This window comes from Hyla sarda, chromosome 2, assembly GCF_029499605.1.
Source record: "Hyla sarda isolate aHylSar1 chromosome 2, aHylSar1.hap1, whole genome shotgun sequence".
Taxonomy (NCBI): Eukaryota; Metazoa; Chordata; class Amphibia; order Anura; family Hylidae; genus Hyla; species Hyla sarda.
Genome location: NC_079190.1, coordinates 31,136,331 through 31,157,644, shown reverse-complemented (window position 1 = coordinate 31,157,644; position 21,314 = coordinate 31,136,331). Strand labels below are relative to the sequence as shown.

At 41.8% G+C, this 21,314-nt stretch overlaps 1 protein-coding gene across 2 annotated transcripts in view; it reads right to left on the bottom strand.

The window, feature by feature from the left end:
* PANX1 (pannexin 1) overlaps positions 1-21,314 on the bottom strand; it is a 51,477-nt gene that overhangs the window by 3,981 nt on the left and 26,182 nt on the right. For both annotated transcript variants that reach the window (XM_056561486.1, XM_056561488.1), the window contains 3 exons: positions 20,491-20,630; positions 18,413-18,627; positions 13,741-14,399 (listed from right to left, as the gene is read on the bottom strand). In XM_056561486.1, coding sequence (XP_056417461.1) covers positions 13,741-14,399; positions 18,413-18,627; positions 20,491-20,630 — 1,014 coding nt within the window. The remainder of the gene's footprint in view (positions 1-13,740; positions 14,400-18,412; positions 18,628-20,490; positions 20,631-21,314) is intronic.

Sequence of the window (21,314 nt, the reverse complement as noted above, 5' to 3'; positions counted from 1 at the left end):
GAAAGTTAAACAGATTTGTAAATACCTTCTTTTAAAAAAATCTTAATCCTTCCAGTACTTATTAGCTGCTGAACACTACAAAGAAAATTATTTTCTTTTTTGGAACACAGTTCTCTCTGCTGACATCACGAGCACAGTGCTCTCTGCTGACACCTCTGTCCATTTTAGGAACTGTCCAGAGCAGCATATGTTTGCTATGGGGATTTTCTCCTGCTATGAACAGTTATTAAAATGGACAGAGGTGTCAGCAGAGAGCACTGTGGTCATGATGTCAGCAGAGAGCTCTGTGTTCCAAAAAGAAAACCATTTCCTTTGTAGTATTCAGCAGCTAATAAGTACTGGAAGGATTAAGATTTTTTAATAGAAGTAATTTACAAATCTGTTTAACTTTCTGGCACCAGTTGATTAAAAAAATAAAAAAATAAAAAACATTTCTACCGGAGTACCCCTTCTTGGGTGGATGAAGTGTGTGTATAAGTGTCAATAGGAAGACAGCTGTGGAGCCCATTGATCCAGGTTTATACAGGTTATCACCCCCTTAGGCCCCTTTCACACTACAGGTATCATCCCGCTTTTTTACTGCCGTTATTTTACAATAACAGATGCAATAACTGGTAATAATGGATGATAACTGATGAGCATCATCCGTTATTTTTAATGGTTTTTTTCTTAAAAAACCTGATGTTGTTCATCCATTATCATCCGTTATTAAAAGTTTCATCCGTTTTTTTTTTTTAATCAGGTTTTTAATCCTTTTTTTTGTAAAGCAGTACTGAGCATGCTCAGTACAAAAAAAAAACAGATGTTAAAAAACCTGACAATAACTGATAACGGATATTTTTTTTTGAACATCCGGTTCCCATAGACATCATTGTTAAATTTTAACATCCGTTTTTTCACCATTTTTTTTTTTTTGCCAGACCAAAAATTTGTGGATGAACCATCTTTTGTGGCGGCAAAAATAAGTGACATTAGTAAAAACGGACATACCTGATGCAAAAGGATGGTCAAATAATCCCAATGACATGAATGGGACTTTTTGCCGGGAGTAATAACTGAGGTTTTTTTTACATGATGATACCTGTAGTGTGAACAGGGCCTTACCAATTACAGCCTGTTACGGTCAGCTCACCTCTATACAGCCCCAATGACCTCGGGGGGTATACAAGAACTTTTCTTCATGTTATCACCCCTCTTACCAATTACGGCCTGTTATGGTCACCTCTCCTCTCGCCTCAGCACAGGAGCCGAGTAAAGGAAAGTGGGATTTTTTTTATTTTTTTGGGAAGGTTATCTAATGGGGGCTTATACAGAATATGTGCGGATTCCCTACCCACCTGACTACTGGGGCGTCTTCCTAATAGGTGGGGATTCCCTACCCACTAGGGGCTTAAACCTATTAGTAGGATTCCCTACCTACTGAGGCTTCTACCCAATAGGACATTTTTTGTTTCAGCCAAGCACATGCTAAATTTTTCAATTTTGGCCCAGAATTTTCCATTTCGGGGCATCACTAGTCATCACCCCTCTTAAGTCGGGTTCACACCACGTTTTTGCAGTACAGTTCCCATATCAGGTTTTTGGTAAAAAAAAAAAAAAAAATAAAAATAAAAAAACAGATTCCTCAAGACGTGTATACAAATTTTAATATGTATACGGTTTGAAAAATGATGTCCGGTTGCATCAGTTTAACCCCTTCAGGACGGAGCCCATTTTGGCCTTAAGGACCGGAGCGTTTTTTGCACATCTGACCACTGTCACTTTAAACATTAATAACTCTGGAATGCTTTTAGTTATCATTCTGATTCCGAGATTGTTTTTTCGTGACATATTCTACTTTAACATAGTGGTAAATTTTTGTCGATACTTGCATCCTTTCTTGGTGAAAAATCCGTAAATTTGATGAAAAATTTGAAAATTTAGCATTTTTCTAACTTTGAAGCTTTCTGCTTGTAAGGAAAATGGATATTACGAATACATTTTTTTTTGGTTCACATATACAATATGTCTACTTTATATTTGCATCATAAAATTGATGAGTTTTTACTTTTGGAAGACACCAGAGGGCTTCAAAGTTCAGCAGCAATTTTCCGATTTTTCACAAAATTTTCAAACTCAGTATTTTTCAGGGACCAGTTCAGGTTTGAAGTGGATTTGAAGGGTCTTCATATTAGAAATACCCCACAAATGACCCCATTATAAAAACTACACCCCCCAAAGTATTCAAAATGACATTCAGTCAGCGTTTTAACCCTTTAGGTGTTTCACACGAATAGCAGCAAAGTGAAGGAGAAAATTCACACTCTTCATTTTTTACACTCACATGTTCTTGTAGACCCAATTTTTGAATTTTTACAAGGGGTAAAAGGACAAAATTTTTACTTGTATTTGTAGCCCAATTTCTCTCGAGTAAGCACATACCTCATATGTCTATGTAAAGTGTTCGGCGGGCGCAGTAGAGGGCTCAGAAGGGAAGGAGCGCCAAGGGGATTTTGGAGAGTACGTTTTTCTGAAATGGTTTTTGGGGGGCATGTTACCTTTAGGAAGCCCTTATGGTGCCAGAACAGCAAAAAAAAAACCACATGGCATACCATTTTGGAAACTAGACCCCTCGGGGAATGTAACATGGGATAAAGTGAACCTTAATACCCCACAGGTGTTTCACGACTTTTGCAAATGTAAAAAAAAAAAAAAAAAATTTTACCTAAAATGCTTGTTTTCCCCAAAAATTTTTATTTTTAAAAAGGGTAATAGCAGAAAATACCCCTAAAAATTTGAAGCCCAATTTCTCCCGATTCAGAAAACACCCCATATGGGGGTGAAAAGTGCTCTGCTGGCGCACTACAGGTCTCAGAAGAGAAGGAGTCACATTTGGCTTTTTGAACGCAAATTTTGCTCTGGGGGCATGCCGCATTTAGGAAGCCCCTATGGTGCCAGGATAGCAAAAAAAAAACACATGGCATACCATTTTGGAAACTAGACCCCTCGGGGAACGTAACAAGGGGTTAAGTGAACCTTTATACCCCACAGGTGTTTCACGACTTTTGCATATGTAAAATTTTTTATTTTTTTTTACCTAAAATGCTTGTTTTCCCAAAAATTTTACATTTTTAAAAAGGGTAAAAGCAGAAAATACCCCCCAAATTTTGTAACACAATTTCTCCCGAGTACGGCGATACCCCATATGTGGCCCTAAACTGTTGCCTTGAAATACGACAGGGCTCCAAAGTGAGAGCGCCATGTGCATTTGAGGCCTAAATTAGGGATTGCATAGGGGTGGACATAGGGGTATTCTACGCCAGTGATTCCCAAACAGGGTGCCTCCAGCTGTTGCAAAACTCCCAGCATGCCTGGACAGTCAACGGCTGTCCGACAATACTGGGAGTTGTTTTGCAACAGCTGGAGGCTCCGTTCTGGAAACAGTGGTGTACCAGACGTTTTTCATTTTTATTGGGGAGGGGGGTTGTATAGGGGTATGTGTATATGTAGTGTTTTTTACTTTTTATTTTATTTTTTGTGGTAGTGTAGTGTTTTTAGGGTACAGTCGCACGGGCGGGGGTTCACAGTAGTTTCTCGCTGGCAATTTGAGCTGCAGCAGAAAGTTTGCGGCAGCTCAAATTTGCAGCCAGATACTTACTGTAATCCTCCGCCCATGTGAGTGTACCCTGTACGTTCACATTGGGGGGGGGGGGGGGGGGGGACATCCAGCTGTTGCATAACTACAACTCCCAGCATGCCCGTTGGCTGTCGGTGACTGCTGAGAGTTGCAGTTTTGCAACAACTGTAGGCACACTGGTTATGTATCACTGAGTTTGTGACCTAACTCAGTGTTTCACAACCAGTGTGCCTCCAGCTGTTGCAAAACTACAACTCCCAGCATGTACGGTGCATGGTGTACGGTGACTGCTGAGTTGTAGTTTGCAACAGCTGGAGGCACACCGGTCGTGAAACACTGAGTTAGGTAAAAAAAAACTCTGAGTTTCACAACCAGTGTGCCTTCAGCTGTTGCAAAACTACAACTCTCAGCAGTCACCGACAGCCAACGGGCATGCTGGGAGTTGTAGTTATGCAACCAGCAGATGCACCACTACAACTCCCAGCATGCACTTTAGCTGTTTGTGCAAGCTGGGAGTTGTAGTTATACAACAGCTGAAGGTACACTTTTCCATAGAAAGAATGTGCCTCCAGCTGTTGCAAAACCATAAGTCCCAGCATGCCCATAAGGGAATGCTGGGAGTTGTGGTGGTCTGCCTCCTGCTGTTGCATAACTACAGCTCCCAGCATGCCATTTTTGCATGCTGGGAGCTGTTGCTAAGCAACAGCAGGAGGCTGTCACTCACCTCCAACGATCCAGACGCTCCAGGTCAGTCCCGCCGCCGCCGCTGCTCCTGGGGCCCCGATCCCAACAGGGGCGCCGGGGATCGGGGTCCCCAGCACCGGGGGTCGTCTTCCCGCACCCGCTCACGTCCTCCAGAAGAGGGGCGGAGCGGGTGCGGGAGTGACACCCGCAGCAGGCGCCCTGATTGGTCGGCCGGTAATCCGGCCGACGAATCAGGGCGATCGTGAGGTGGCACCAGTGCCACCTCACCCCTGCAGGCTCTGGCTGTTCGGGGCCGTCAGAGACGGCCCTGAACAGCCAGTAATTCCGGGTCACCGGGTCACCGGAGACCCGATTGACCCGGAATCGCCGCAGATCGCTGGACTGAATTGTCCAGCGATCTGCGGCGATCGCCGACATGGGGGGGCATAATGACCCCCCTGGGCGATATGCCGGGATGCCTGCTGAACGATTTCAGCAGGCATCCGGCTCCGGTCCCCAACCGGCTAGCGGTGGGGGCCGGAATTCCCACGGGCGTATGGATACGCCCTCGGTCCTTAAGGACTCGGGATTCAGGGCGTATCCATACGCCCTATGTCCTGAAGAGGTTAAAAAAAAACAAAAAAAAATCTTCAAGGGGTTATCCAGGCAAAAACTTTTTTTATATATCAACTGGCTCCGGAAAGTTAAACAGATTTGTAAATTATATCTATTAAAAATGTTTAATCCTTCCAATAGTTATTAGCTTCTGAAGTTGAGTTGCTGTTTTCTGTCTAACTGCTTTCTAATGACTCACGTCCCGGGAGCTGTCCAGCTCCTATGGGGATATTTTCCCATCATGCACAGCTCCCGGGACATGACATCATCATTGAGCAGTTGGACAGAAAACTTAAGAAGCTAATAACTATTGGAAGGATTAAGATTTTTTAATAGAAGTAATTTACAAATCTGTTTAACTTTCTGGAGTAGACTGATGATAGAGATAGAGATAGATGATGATAGAGATAGAGATAGATGACGATAGAGATAGATGACGATAGAGATAGAGATAGATGACGATAGAGATAGATGACGATAGAGATAGAGATAGATGACGATAGAGATAGAGATAGATGACGATAGAGATAGATGATGATAGAGAGAGATAGATGATGATAGAGAGAGATAGATGATGATAGAGAGAGATAGATGACGATAGAGAGAGATAGATGACGATAGAGAGAGATAGATGACGATAGAGAGAGATAGATGACGATAGAGAGAGATAGATGACGATAGAGAGAGATAGATGACGATAGAGAGAGATAGATGACGATAGAGAGAGATAGATGACGATAGAGAGAGATAGATGACGATAGAGAGAGATAGATGACGATAGAGAGAGATAGATGACGATAGAGAGAGATAGATGACGATAGAGAGAGATAGATGACGATAGAGAGAGATAGATGACGATAGAGAGAGATGACGATAGAGAGAGATGACGATAGAGAGAGATGACGATAGAGATAGATGACGATAGAGATAGATGACGATAGAGATAGATGACGATAGAGATAGATGACGATAGAGATAGATGACGATAGAGATAGATGACGATAGAGATAGATGACGATAGAGATAGATGACGATAGAGATAGATGACGATAGAGATAGATGACGATAGAGATAGATGACGATAGAGATAGATGACGATAGAGATAGAGATAGATGACGATAGAGATAGATGACGATAGAGATAGATGACGATAGAGATAGATGACGATAGAGATAGAGATAGATGACGATAGAGATAGAGATAGATGACGATAGAGATAGATGATGATAGAGATAGAGATAGATGATGATAGAGATAGAGATAGATGATGATAGAGAGAGATAGATGATGATAGAGATAGAGATAGATGATGATAGAGAGAGATAGATGATGATGATAGAGATAGATGATGATAGAGATAGATGATGATAGAGATAGAGATAGATGATGATAGAGAGAGAGATAGATGATGATAGAGATAGAGATAGATGATGATAGAGATAGAGATAGATGACGATAGAGATAGAGATAGATGATGATAGAGAGAGATAGATGATGATAGAGAGAGATAGATGATGATAGAGAGAGATAGATGATGATAGAGAGAGATAGATGACGATAGAGATAGATGACGATAGAGATAGAAGATGACGATAGAGATAGAAGATGACGATAGAGATAGAAGATGACGATAGAGATAGAAGATGACGATAGAGATAGAAGATGACGATAGAGATAGAAGATGACGATAGAGATAGAAGATGACGATAGAGATAGAAGATGACGATAGAGATAGAAGATGACGATAGAGATAGATGATGACGATAGAGATAGATGATGACGATAGAGATAGATGATGACGATAGAGATAGATGATGACGATAGAGATAGATGATGACGATAGAGATAGATGATGACGATAGAGATAGATGATGACGATAGAGATAGATGATGACGATAGAGATAGATGATGACGATAGAGATAGATGATGACGATAGAGATAGATGATGATAGAGATAGATGATGATAGAGATAGATGATGATAGAGATAGATGATGATGATGATGATAGAGATAGATGATGATGATAGAGATAGAGATAAAAACCTGTGCAAAAAATAAAAAAACGTATGGAACCGTACGCACCTACGGTTCTGTACGGTTCCCAATGACTCCCATGTAAAAAAAAAAAAAAAAAAATACTTACACGTTTCAATACAGTTTTTCACCCGGACCAAAAACCATGGTAGGCTACGGTTTTGGGTACGGGGAAAAAAAACTGACAAAACCGTACGGGATGAGAAACGGACACAGCCTGATGCATCTTTTGGCATAGGTTTTCAATGGAGAGTCAATGCGTACGGTTTTCAATACGGTTCCGTACGGTTTTCAAATTGAAAACGAATACGGGAACTGTACTGCAAAAACGTGGTGTGAATGCAGCCTTAGTGTGACTGACATACACTAGTGCGGGGATTCCCAACCAGGGTGCCCACAGCTGTTGCAAAACTACAACTTCCAGCATGCCCGGACAGCCGTCGGCTGTCCGGGCATGCTGGGAGTTGTAGTCTTGCAACAGCTGGAGGCAACCTGGTTTGGAAACACTGCACTAGTGTATACTAGTGTTAAAAAGAACCTTTTATATGACAATGTGTTGACTCTTTTATAGTCCTTTCAGCTCTGGTGACTATGTGGTGGTGCGTACTTCGCACATCCCGCACCTTTAGGGTACGTTCACACGGGCGGATTACCTGTGGAAGGGAAAAGTTGTCCAGTTGCCCATGGCAACCAATCAGGTTTCATCTTTCATTTTTGAATTGAAAAAAAAAAAAAAGGCCTCTGAAAAATGAAAGAAAGCAATCTGGTTGCTAGGGGCAACCGCACCACTTTTCCTCTACACAGGTTTTAATCAATCTCCCTTTATGTGTCCACTGACAGATTTTACGTAGATTTTCGTGTAACACATTATTAGATTAACCCCCTAACGACCACGGATGTAAATGTACGTCCCGGTTTGGCGGGACTTCCCGCACCAGGACGTACATTTACGTCCTGTGTATGACCGCGAGCATCTGAAGGGTGCTCGCGTCATACACGGCAGGTTCCGGCTGCTAGCAGCAGCCGGGGACCCGCCCCTTAATGGCCGACATCCGCGATCGGGCGGATGTCCGCCATTAACCCCTCCGATGCCGTGATCAATACAGATCACGGCATCTGCGGCATTTTGATTGGATGATCGGATCGCCCGCAGCACTGCTGCGGGGATCCGATCATCCAGCATGACAGACGGAGGTCCCCTCACCTGGCTCCGTCCGTCTCCCGGGGTCTTCTGCTCTGGTCTGAGATCGAGCAGACCAGAGCAGAAGATCACCGATAATACTGAGCAGTGCTGTGTCCTATACATAGCACTGCACAGTATAAGCAATCAAAGGATTGCTATAGATAGTCCCCTATGGCGACATAAAAAGTGTAAAATAAAAGTAGAAAAATAAAAAATCAAAAAGTAAAAAAAAAAAAAAAGTGAAAAATCCCCTCCCCCAATAAAAATGAAAATTGTCCGTTTTTCCCATTTTACCCCCAAAAAGCGTAAACATTTTTTTTTTAATAAACATTTGGTATTGCCGCGTGCGTAAATGTCCGAACTATCAAAATATAATGTTAATGATCTTGTACGGTGAATGGTGTAAACGTAAAAAAATTTAAAAAGTCCAAAAATGCTGCTTTTTTGTCACATTTTATTCAAAAAATTTTTTATAAAAAATGATCTAAAAGTTTTATATATGCAAATGTGGTATCTAAAAAAAAGTACAGATGACGGCGCAAAAAATGAGCCATCATACCGCCCTATACACGGAAAAATGAAAAAGTTATAGGTGGTCAAAATAGGGCGATTTTAGATCACTGATTTTGTACAAAAAGTTTTAGATTTTTTTTATGCGGTACAAAAATATAAAAGTATCTAGCCATGGGTATCATTTTAATCGTATTGATCCACAGAATAAAGAACACGTCATTTTTACCGTAAAGTGTACAGTGTGAAAACAAAACCCTCCAAAATTTTGGTTTTCATTTATATTTCCTCCCTAAAAAATATATATTTTTTTGGATTTGCCGTACATTTTATGGTAAAATGAGAGGTTTCATTACAAAGTACAATTGGTCACGCAAAAAACAGTCCCTTATATGGGTCTGTAGATGAAAAAATAAAGATATGGATTTTAGAAGGCGAGGAGGAAAAAACGAAAAGCGCAAAAATTAAATTGGCCTCGTCCTTAAGGTGAAAATGGGCTTGGTCATTAAGGGGTTAAATCAGCAATCTTTTAAAACCCATTTTATTGCTTAACTTATTTAAATAGATTTTTTTTTCAAAGCAACGTGTGAACCCAGCCTAAATGTACGTTCAAACGGGCGGCTTACCGAAGCGTATTTGCTGCTGAAAGTCCGCAGCGGATTTTGCCACCATTGACTTCATTTTGTCAGTAGAAAATCCGCTATAGAGGCAGATTTGCAGATTTTCCTTCAGATCCCATTGAAGTCAATGGTAGCAAAATCCGCTGCGGATTTTCCGCTGCAAATACGCTGCGGTAATTCCGCAGGTAATCCGCCTGTGTGAACAAACCCTTGGGCTGGGTTCACACATTGTTTAAAGGGGTATTCCAGGCAAAAACTTTTTTTTTATACATCAACTGGCTCCGGAAAGATAAACAGATTTGTAAATTACTTCTATTAAAAAATCTTAATCCTTCCAATAGTTATTAGCTTCTGAAGTTTTCTGTCTAACTGCTCAATGATGATGTCACGTCCCGGGAGCTGTGCATGATGGGAGAATATCCCCATAGGAACTACACAGCTCCCGGGACGTGAGTCATCAGAAAGCAGTTAGACAGAAAACAACAACTCAACTTTAGAAGCTAATAACTATTGGAAGGATTAAGATTTATTAATAGAAGTAATTTACAAATCTGTTTAACTTTCTGGAGCCAGTTGATATATAAAAAAAAGTTTTTGCCTGGAATACCCCTTTAAAAAAAAAAAATAAAAAAAATGTTAATAAATAAATCAATTAAATAAAATAAAGCAAGAAAACAGGTTATAAAAGATTGCTGATTTAATCTAATAATGTGTTACACGAAAATATATGGAAAATCTGTGTCAGTGGAAACAAAGGGGGATTTATTAAAAGCCATGTAGAGGAAAAGTGGTGCGGTTGCCCATAGCAACCAGATTGCTTTCTTTAAAGGACATCTGCAGCGTTACAAACACTTATCCCCTATCCTCAAGATAGGGGATAAGTGTTTGATCGAGGGGGGTCTGAACGCTGGGGCCCCCGGCGATCTCCTCTACGGGGCTGCGGCTCTCCCGTGCAGGGGGCGTGCCAGCCGCAGCATGACGTTGCGGCCGGCACGCTTCCTCCATACAGTTCTATGGGAGAGGCGAGGAGGAAGCATTCATGCCTCCCCGCATCCCCCATAGAACTGTACGGGGACGGGGAGGAGACGGGGCATCACCGTCGACGCTACGTCACCATGAACCCTTATGGCGGCGCCCCGTTAGGGAGATCGGGGGGGTCCCAGCGGTCGGACCCCCCGCGATCAAACACTTATCCCCTATCCTGTGGATAGGGGATAAGTGTAATGCCGCTGCAGTTGTCCTTTAAAGAGGTATTCCAGGCAAAAACTTTTCTTTATATATCAACTGGCTCCGGAAAGTTAAACAGATTTGTAAATTACTTCTATTAAAAAATCGTAATCCTTCCAATAGTTATTAGCTTCTGAAGTTGAGTTGTTGTTTTCTGTCTAACTGCTCTCTGATGACTCACGTCCCAGGAGCTGTGCAGTTCCTATGGGGATATTCTCCCATCATGCACAGCTCCCGGGACGTGACATCATCATTGAGCAGTTAGACAGAAAACTTCAGAAGCTAATAACTATTGGAAGGATTAAGATTTTTTAATACAAGTAATTTACAAATCTGTTTAACTTTCTGGAGCCAGTTGATATATATAAAAAAGTTTTTGCCTGGAATACCCCTTTAATTTTTCAGAGGCCTTTTTTTTTTTTTTAAATGAAAGAAGAAACCTGATTGGTTGCTACGGGCAACTGGTCAACTTTTCCCTTCCACAGGTTTTGATAAATCTCCCCCATTGATTTAAGATACGGCAGTAATTCCAATGTGTTTTTTTTTTTTTATACAATGTATGCGCTGACGGACACTATTTCATACACGTTAATGGATTGAATTATTAGGTAAAAATACTGCTGCTTTTTATACCTATTTTACCATTTTTTTTTTCTTTAGTTTTAATTTTTGCATTGTTTGAACCCAGCCTTTGAGTTGTTAATCTCCAGCTCCTCTTAACTGACAGTCTGGTGCAGTGTTTCCCAACCATGGTGCCTCCAGCTGTTGCAAAACTACAACTCCCAGCATGCTCTGACAGCCTTTGGCTGTCAGAGCATGCTGGGAGTCATAGTTTTGCAACAGCTGGAGGCACCCTGGTTGGGAAACACTGGTCTAGTGGCTATGAATATAGTTACCAGGAAAGCGCATCCTCTCACAGTCATGTGCAACTTTATGCAATTTTGCTTAAGTGTAAGAATTTGTTTAAAAAAAAAAACATATTAGTGGCTTAGCATCAAATGCGCTTTATATTTCGCTATAATATTTACGCTTTATAGCGGTGGAAAACATTTTTTTTTTTTTTAAATCAACTGGTGCCAGAAAGTTAAAACAGATTAGTAAATGACTTCTATTAAAAAATCTTCATCCTTCCAGTACTTATTAACTGCTGAATACTACAGAGAAAATGTTCTTCTTTTTGGAACACAGTGCTCTCTGTTGACATCATGACCACAGTGCTCTCTGCTGACATCTCTGTCCATTTTAGGAACTGTCCAGAGCAGCATATGTTTGCTATAGGGATTTTCTCCTACTCTCGATAGTTCTTAAAATGGACAGAGATGTCAGCAGAGAGCACTGTGCTCATGATGTCAGCAGAGAGCTCTGTGTTCCAAAAAGAAAATAATTTCCTTTGTAGTATTCAGCAGCTAATAAGTACTGGAAGGATTAAGATTTTTTAATAGAAGTCCTTTTCTAATCTGTTTAACTTTCTGGCACCAGTTGATTAAAAAAAAAAAAAAAAAAAAAATGCTTTCCACTGCTTGTCAGGAACTGTCCTAGACAGTTCCTGACAAGGACAGAGGTGTCAGCAGAGAGCACTGTGGACAAGACAAAAAAGAATTAAAAAAAAAAAAAAAAAAAAAAAAAAAAAGAATTTCCTCTGTAGTATACAGCTGCTGATAAGTACTGGAAGGGTAAAGATTTTTTAATAGAAGTCATTTACTAATCTTTTTAACTTTCTGGCACCAGTTAATTTAAAAAAAAAATAAAAATGTTTTCCACCGCTATAAAGCGTAAATAATATAGCGTAAATATATTAGTAGCTTAGCATCAAATGCGCTTTATGTTTTTAGTTTTTTTTACAAATTCTTACACTTTTAAGCAAAATTGCATAAAGTTGCACATGACTGTGAGAGGATGCGCTTTCCCGGTAACTATATATACTCATAGCCACTAGACCAGTGTTTCCCAACCAGGGTGCCTCCAGCTGTTGCAAAACTACAACTCCCAGCATGCTCTGACAGCCTTCGGCTGCCAGAAGATGCTGGGAGTTGTAGTTTTGCAACAGCTGGAGGCACCCTGGTTGGGAAACACTGCACTAGACTGTCAGTCAAGAAGAGCCGGAGATTAACAACTCGAAGGCAGGGTTCAAACAATGTAAAATCAAAACTAAAGAAACAAAAACAGCAGTAAAATAGGTGTAAAAAGCAGCAGTATATTTACCTAATGATGCAATGCATTACCCTGTATGAAATAGTGTCCGTCAGCGCATACATTGTACAAAAAACACATTGCAATTACTGCCGTATTTTAAATCAATGGGGGAGATTTATCAAAACCTGTGGAAGGGAAAAGTTGCCCATAGCAACCAATCAGGTTTCTTCTTTCATTTAAAATAAAAAAAAGTCCACTGACAAAATAAAGAAAGCAATCTGGTTGCTATGGGCAACCGCACCACTTTTCCTCTACACAGGTTTTAATAAATCTCCCTTTATGTGTCCACGGACATAGATTTTACATAGATTTTCGCGTAACCCAGAGTACCCCTTTAAAGGGTACCTCTCATCAAAAAAACTTTTGATATATTATAGATTAATGTATGCAGAATAACTTTACAATTGCATGTTATTAAAAAATATGCTTCTTTCTATTTAATTTTCCACTTTGAAGAAATGACCACTAGGGGTCTCCCTACCAGTCCTGGCAGAAAGCATTTCAGACTCATGCTGGAGTCCTAAACACTACGAGCTGCCAGTCTGCTTTGTTCACAAAGGAGAACACTCAGAGCTGCCAGCCTGCTTTGTCCACAGCCTGCTTGGCTGTGAACAAAGCAGGCTGGCAGCTCTGAGTGTTTAGGACTCCAGCATGAGTCAGAAATGCTTGCTGACAGGACTGATCGGGAAAAATACAGTAGAAAGAAGCATATTTTTCATTAACATGCTATTGGAAAGTTATTCAACATTCATTAATCTAAAATATATCAAAAGTTTATTTGACGAGAGGTACCCTTTAAGGCAAAATTGAAGGTGCCCATGACTGTGAAAAGATACTCATAGCAACTAGACCACTGTTTCCCCACCTTTGGCTGTCCGGGCATGCTGGGAGTTGTAGTTTTGCAACAGCAGGAGGCACCCTGGTTGGGAAACCCTGAATTAGACTGTCAATCAGAGCTTCAGAGGAAGAATAAAAGAAGCTGGAAGAGGTGTAAACTTTACCCCGCACAGCAATATAGTTTGCCCGATCCTAAAGGACGGACATATGCATTTACCTTTAAGCTCGGTAGAATTCTGCTTTACAGGCGGCTGAGCTGCGACTTGAAACGCCGTCCGCTTCCCGTCTACTGTGTCCGTCTTGACCGTTCCCAATGAAGTCAGAAGCTGCATCGTGTCAAAGTCTTCTCCCGTGTTCTTTAAGTTCTCCAGCACCTTCAGGAACTTGTAGGATTTCAGCTCGCTTACATTTTCCTCCAAGAACAGAAGGAAGACGCTGAGGTCGTCGTAGCTCCTGGACTGACAGCTGTGAATGCTGCAGGCGGGCAGCAGCGCGTACACCGTCAGCACGTTGGAGCGCTTCCTGAACGGCACCATCATGGCGTAGATGACGAAAGGCATCACCAGACAGTAGACTATCAGGTTAATGTAACTGAGCAGCCGGAAGACGCCCACCGCGATCAGCTTGCACTGGATCAGGGAGGGGAGTGTAGTGTCGTTCTTCAGGATGCCGGTGCGGATGTTACAGGTGAACTCGTCCGTCAGGGAGAAGAGGCTGATGTAATACCCGAGGTAGATACAGGCCACGAATATAATCGCCAGCGTCAGGGAGCGGCAGATGAGGTACTTGATGATTAGGTTATAAGAGGTCTTCTTCGTCTTCAGATACTGCTCCACGAACGGGTATTTGACGGGTCCTTCTGCCATATCCAGTGTGCTGCAGATGGAGGAGACAGGTTATTACTGGATTCAGCGGTCACATTTATTAGTCATTTAAATGGGCACTGTCATTTGGGAAAAGTCAACAGCTTTGATCGTCAGGGGTCTAAGCCTACAGACCTTCATCGATCAGGAAACATAGACACATGGAATGGGTCAGCAGATAAGAATCATTTGGCCCATCTAGTCTGCCCAATAATCTGTATCCTATCAATAGTGCCTGGCCCTATCGTATATGGAGGATAGCCTTATTCCTATTCCTATCTTATATGAAGGATAGCCTTATACCTATCCCTATCTTATATGAAGGATAGACTTATACCTATCCCTATCTTATATGAAGGATAGCCTTATCCCTATCACTATCTTATATGAAGGATAGCCTTATACCTATCCCTATCTTATATGAAGGATAGCCTTATACCTAGCCCTATCGTATATGGAGGATAGCCTTATTCCTATTCCTATCTTATATGAAGGATAGCCTTATACCTATCCCTATCTTATATGAAGGATAGCCTTATTCCTATTCCTATCTTATATGAAGGATAGCCTTATGTTTATCCCTATCTTATATGAAGGATAGCCTTATTCCTATTCCTATCTTATATGAAGGATAGCCTTATTCCTATTCCTATCTTATATGAAGGATAGCCTTATACCTATCTCTATCTTATATGAAGGATAGCATTATACCTATCCCTATCTTATATGAAGGATAGCCTTATGTTTATCCCTATTTTATATGAAGGATAGCCTTATGCCTATCTCTATCTTATATGAAGGATAGCCTTATACCTATCCCTATCTTATATGAAGGAAAGCCTTATGCCTATCCCTATCTTATATGAAGGATAGCCTAATACCTATCCCTATCTTATATGAAGGATAGCCTTATACCTATCCCTATCTTATATGAAGGATAGCCTTATGCTTATCTTTATATTATATGAAGGATATCCTTATACCTATCCCTATCTTATATGAAGGATAACCTTATGCCTATCTCTATATTATATGAAGGATATCCTTATACCTATCCCTATCTTATATGAAGGATAGCCTTATTCCTATTCCTATCTTATATGAAGGATAGCCTTATGTTTATCCCTATTTTATATGAAGGATAGCCTTATGCCTATCTCTATCTTATATGAAGGATAGCCTTATACCTATCCCTATCTTATATGAAGGAAAGCCTTATGCCTATCCCTATCTTATATGAAGGATAGCCTAATACCTATCCCTATCTTATATGAAGGATAGCCTTATACCTATCCCTATCTTATATGAAGGATATCCTTATGCCTATCCCAATCTTATATGAAGGTTAACCTTATGCCTATCTCTATATTATATGAAGGATATCCTTATACCTATCCCTATCTTATATGAAGGATAGCCTTATTCCTATCCCTATCTTATATGAATGATAGCCTTCTGCCTATCCCTATCTTATATGAAGGAAAGCCTTCTGCTTATCCCTATCTTATATGAAGGAAAGCCTTATGCTTATGCCTATCCCTATCTTATATGAAGGAAAGCCTTATGCCTATCCCTATCTTATATGAAGGATAGCCTTATGCCTATCACTATCTTATATGAAGGATAGCCTTATGCTTATCCCTATCTTATATGAAGGATAGCCTAATACCTACCCCTATCTTATATGAAGGATAGCCTTATGCCTATCCCTATCTTATATGAAGGATAGCCTTATACCTATCCCTATCTTATATGAAGGATAGCCTTATGCCTATCTCATGCATGTTTAATCTCCTTCACTGTATTTGCAGCGACCACTTCTGCAGGAAGGCTATTCCATGCCTCCACTACTCTCTCAGTAAAGTAATACTTCCTGATATTACTGCAGAAACCTTTCCCCTCTAATATAAAACTATGTCCTCTTGTGGCAGTTTTTCTTCTTATAAATCTCCTCTCCTCCTTTACCGTGTTGATTCCCTTTATGTAGATAAAAGTCTCTATCATATCCCCTCTGTCTCTTCTTTCTTCTATACATGTTAAGGTCCTTTAATCTTTCCTGGTAAGTTTTATCCTGCAATCCATGTACTCGTTTAGTATCTTCTCTGAACTCTCTCTAGAGTATCTATATCCTTCTGGAGATACGGCCTCCAGTACTACGCACAATACTCCAAGTGAGGTCTCACCAGTGTTCTGTACAGTGGCATGAGCACTTCTCTCTTTCTACTGCTTATACCTCTCCCTATACACCCATGAGCACTTCTCTCTCTACTGCTTATACCTCTCCCTATACACCCATGAGCACTTCTCTCTCTTTCTACTGCTTAAGTTCGACCGCTGGGACCCCCCCAGATCTCCAGGACAGGACCCCAGCACTCTCAGTGAGGAGCGCATGTCGTCTACCGGTAACGCGCTTATTCATTTCTATGGTAGCACCGATGATTACCGAGTTCTTTCACCGCTCATATAGAAATGAATGGTAAACGTGCCGTCTGAAGCCCGCATTCCTCAGGGTGCGCCAGGTCCTGGTGGGATTACCTACCTATTAGGGGCATATCTTAAAGCGGTACTCCGGTGGAAAACATTTTTTTTTTTTTTTTTTTAAAGTTAAACAGATTTGTAAATTACTTCTATTAAAAAATCTTTACCCTTATGCTACAGAGGAAATGCTTTTCTTTTTTAATTTCTTTTTTGTCTTGTCCACAGTTGCCCATATCAGGAACTGTCCAGAGCAGGAGAAAATCCCCATAGCAAACCTATGCTGTCCTAGACAGTTCCTGACAAGGACAGAGGTGTCAGCAGAGAGCACCGTGGACAAGACAAAAAAGAATAAAAAAAAAAAAAAACTAATAATTTCCTCTGTAGTATTCAGCAGCTAATAAGTACTGGAAGGGTAACGATTTTTTAATAGAAGTGATTTACAAATCTGTTTAACTTTCTGGCACCAGTTGATCTAAAAAAATAACAATAATAAAAAAAAAAGTATTCCACTGGAGTACCCCTTTAAAGAAGACCTCTGGCAAAAAATTTACTTATCCCCTATCCACAGAATGGGGGATAAGCAGCTGATCGCAGGGGGGGGGGGGCTCAAACCCTTGGGACCCCCCTCGATCAGCTGCGTATCCCCTATCCTGTGGATACGGGATAAGTTAATTTTTGCCGGAGAGCTCATTTAAGATATGTCCCAATAGTTAGGTAGGGAATCCCACATTTTAGGTAGAAGCCCCCAGTAGTTAGGTAGGGAATCCCCTCTATAAGGTAGAAGCCCCCAGTAGTTAGGTAGGGAATCCCCTCTATAAGGTAGAAGCCCCCAGTAGTTAAGTAGTGAATCCCCACCCCCATTAGGTAGAACCCCCTTTAGTAGTTAGGTAGGGAACCTCCTATTAGGTAAAAGCCCCCCATTAACTAGTCCCCCCCCCCCCCCCCCCCCAATAAGTCCCCTCCAAAAGAAAATAATAAAAATCCCAATTAACCGTACTGGCTTTCTTGCCCCTTGGTGATCAAATACCATAGTGAGACTTTGTCTGCGCTGTCAGGGATTCGATCGACACAACTGCAATTAGGGATGTCCCGATACTGCTATTGGTGCTGATACCTGACATTTTATTCGTGCGAATGTCTCCTATACCTGGAGATCAGGAAAATAAAATATAACTCCACTCACCTTCCAGGAACAGAGGGAAGGGGAGAGGGATTATTTTTTATGGTCTGCAGGTATCTGGATGGGTATTGGGGACATAAGCATGAGGACAAGTACTCAGGTATCAGTGCCGATCTTAACCCAGTATCGGGACATCCCTAACTGCAATTGTGCCAATCAAATCTCCCTATGGTAGGTCCTCACCAAGGGTCAACAAAGAAAGCACTATACAATAGAATACTAAGACATTGTAAGGCAAAACTACAACTCCCAGCATGCCTGGACAGCCGTTGGCTGTCCAGGCATGCTGGGAATTGTAGTTTTGCAACAGCTGGAGGCACCCTAGTTGGGAGACTTAGCCTTTCCTTAGACGCCCTCAGCCAGGTTACCTCTGTGACATGTCATTCAGCGTTGGTGAATTGGCGCCTTCCTTCTTGATGCTGCTTTTGCTGTTTGCGGCTTTGATAACTCGGTTGTAGGACTTGTCCAGCTCCTCCATGATGAATTTCAGGTCGGAGCAGAGATGAGGAGCTGCCGTAAATCTCCAGAACAAGGAGGGCAGGTAGAGTAGAATGGCCACCAGGAGCAGGATGTATGGGAAGAACTGCGGGCAGGGAACAGGCAGCAGATCAGTCACTGAGTACAACCCCAGGCGAGCACCTACTACATATAAGAGAAATATATATATATATATATATATATATATATATATATATATATATACACACACACACACAAATATACATATATATACATATTTTATTAATAATAATAATACAGTGACCCCTCGACCTACGATGGCCCCGACATACGATCATTTCAACATACGATGCTTTTTATGTCGGGGCCATCGCATAAACGGCTATCCGGCAGCGCAGACTGCTTCAGCTGCCACCGGATAGCCGTTTACGGTGCCCAATGTGGTCCGCTGACGATCACTTACCTGTCCTCAGGGCTCCGGCGCGTCCTCTTCGGGATCCCCTGTATCATCGGCGCTCTTCATCAACATCATCACGTCGCTGCGCACGCCGTCCAGTCATCCGATAGGAGCGGCGTGCGTAACAACATGATGGCGGCGATGGAGAGCGCGGATGGCGGGGAAGCAGAGGCCTTGCCGGAGCGTCGGGGACACCTCGGGGACGTGGCGACAGCGATGGACAGCGACATCCAGGGCAGGGCTGACGAGCGGTGAAGGTCCGGAGTGGCGGGGACAGGTGAGTACAACTTCCTCTAACAGTGGTCTACAACCTGCAGACCTCCAGATGTTGCAAAACTACAACACCCAGCATGCCCGGACAGCCAACGGATCCCTCAACATGCGATGGTTTCAACAAACGATGGTCCATTTGTAACAGATTACCATTGTATGTTGAGGGACCACTGTATATATTTTAGATTAATAATATATTCACATATATATATATATATATATATATATATATATAATATATATGTATAATTATATATAACTATAGTGAGAACCACAACCCAGGCTTGTTAATGGAAATGTAACTAGACAAAGACCAAGGAAGCCTATAGGAAAGAGACTGCAGCTCCGCAAGATACTATGAACACTTTACATTTATTATCCCCAGGAATATTTTAGAAACTGACAAAAAGTCATAAAAACATTTAAAATCTCAAGCAGCAGTCACTGCCCCCAATAAGTTTAGGAGACATTTCTTATAAAGGCTTCTCACGGAGCCACACTGCCACCTAGTGGTAGAAATCATTGTAGAAATACATTCACAGAAGCGACAAAGAAGATTGGGGGAGATTTATCCAAACCTGTCCAGAGGAAAAGTTGCTGAGTTGTCCATAGCAACCAATCAGATCGCTTCTTTCATTTTCCTTGTTAAAAATGAAAGAAGCGATCTGATTGGTTGCTATGGGCAACTCAGCAATTTTTCCTCTCGAGGGGTTTTGATAAATCTCCCCCCCTATGTGCTTACACAGAATTTAGATGTATTTAACCCCTTAAAGAGAATCTGACAGCTATTTCACCAGCACTAAACTCAATATACTGTAAAAAGAGGGATTACTAAAATTTTTAGATTAGAAATTTCCTGAGTTCTGCCCATTACAATCTCACTGCCATTGCGCTGCAGCATACAATGGAGGCAGGGAGCCGGCTCGCCCACCTCATCCATATTCTATCCCTCTCCACCCCCTTCAGTGACGTGGCTTATAATAGGTCCCTGTGTGTGTGTGGGGGGGGGGGGGGAGTATAACTCTTGTCCCACAAAAAAGTAATCCCTAAAACAACTGTCAGCGGAGTATGGTTCTTGGATGGTGAAGAGGAAGAAACGTAAGCCAAAAATCTAAATTTGAGGGGTCATGAAGAGGTTAAAGCAACAGGTACGGTTTCAGAGAATCTTCCGATTTTACATAGAAATATCAGATGAGCCTCCAGTTATTCTCAGTTGGGAGTAAGGTAGTGAATGGCGAGCTGCAGTGATCGTCTTACCTTGTGCAGCCACAGGGGGATGTGCCCGGAGTCGCTGTAGGACAGGTGCTTCTGCTGTACGGCGGCCCAACAGAAGGAGTCCACATAGGCGGCCTGTCTCCAGGAGAAACTGCTGGGGGCGAAGCAGGAGATCTGGGCACCTGTCACCAAAAGAGAGAAAAAAAGTGGTCAGTAGCGCCCCCTAGTGGTCAGAGAAGACCTCGCTCAGAGGAGTTGACATTACAGCTATAGTCAGTGCACCCTCTTCCAATGTATTTCATTCATACATGGGGACAGTGATTTGCCGGCCATACAGGCAGACCTATTAACCTGTCATGTGACAAGTGGGGAGAGAAGCACCCAACACTTTACTACTTCTCCTGCTTTACCTGCAGCCACCATTAGGGGGAGCTCACTGCACAGAGATGTTTACTGCTCCCCTACAACAGAAGTTGCATAAATAAACATGCACTCCATGCATGGCCTTTGGCTGTCCGGGCATGCTGGGAGTTGTAGTTTTGCAACAGCTGGAGGCACCCTGGTTGGGAAACACTGATCTGTGTAAGCACCAGAGTAAAATGAATGAGTATAGGAGGATAACATTTAGGGTCTGGAATACCCCTTTAAAGCTTATGACACCTTCGCAAATAAATTAAATCTCCCCATAGGATGGAGAGAGCCAGATCCTATATTTGCCTATAGTTCTCATTGTCTTATACAACTCTGCCCTCTGGTGGAAACAACTAGTTACTGCTGCAAGACCTGTGTTCTGCTGTAGCCCATTATTAACCTCATAGCATTTAAGGGATTGGGGCTCCTGGAATAGTGGTTGGCATCATTTAACC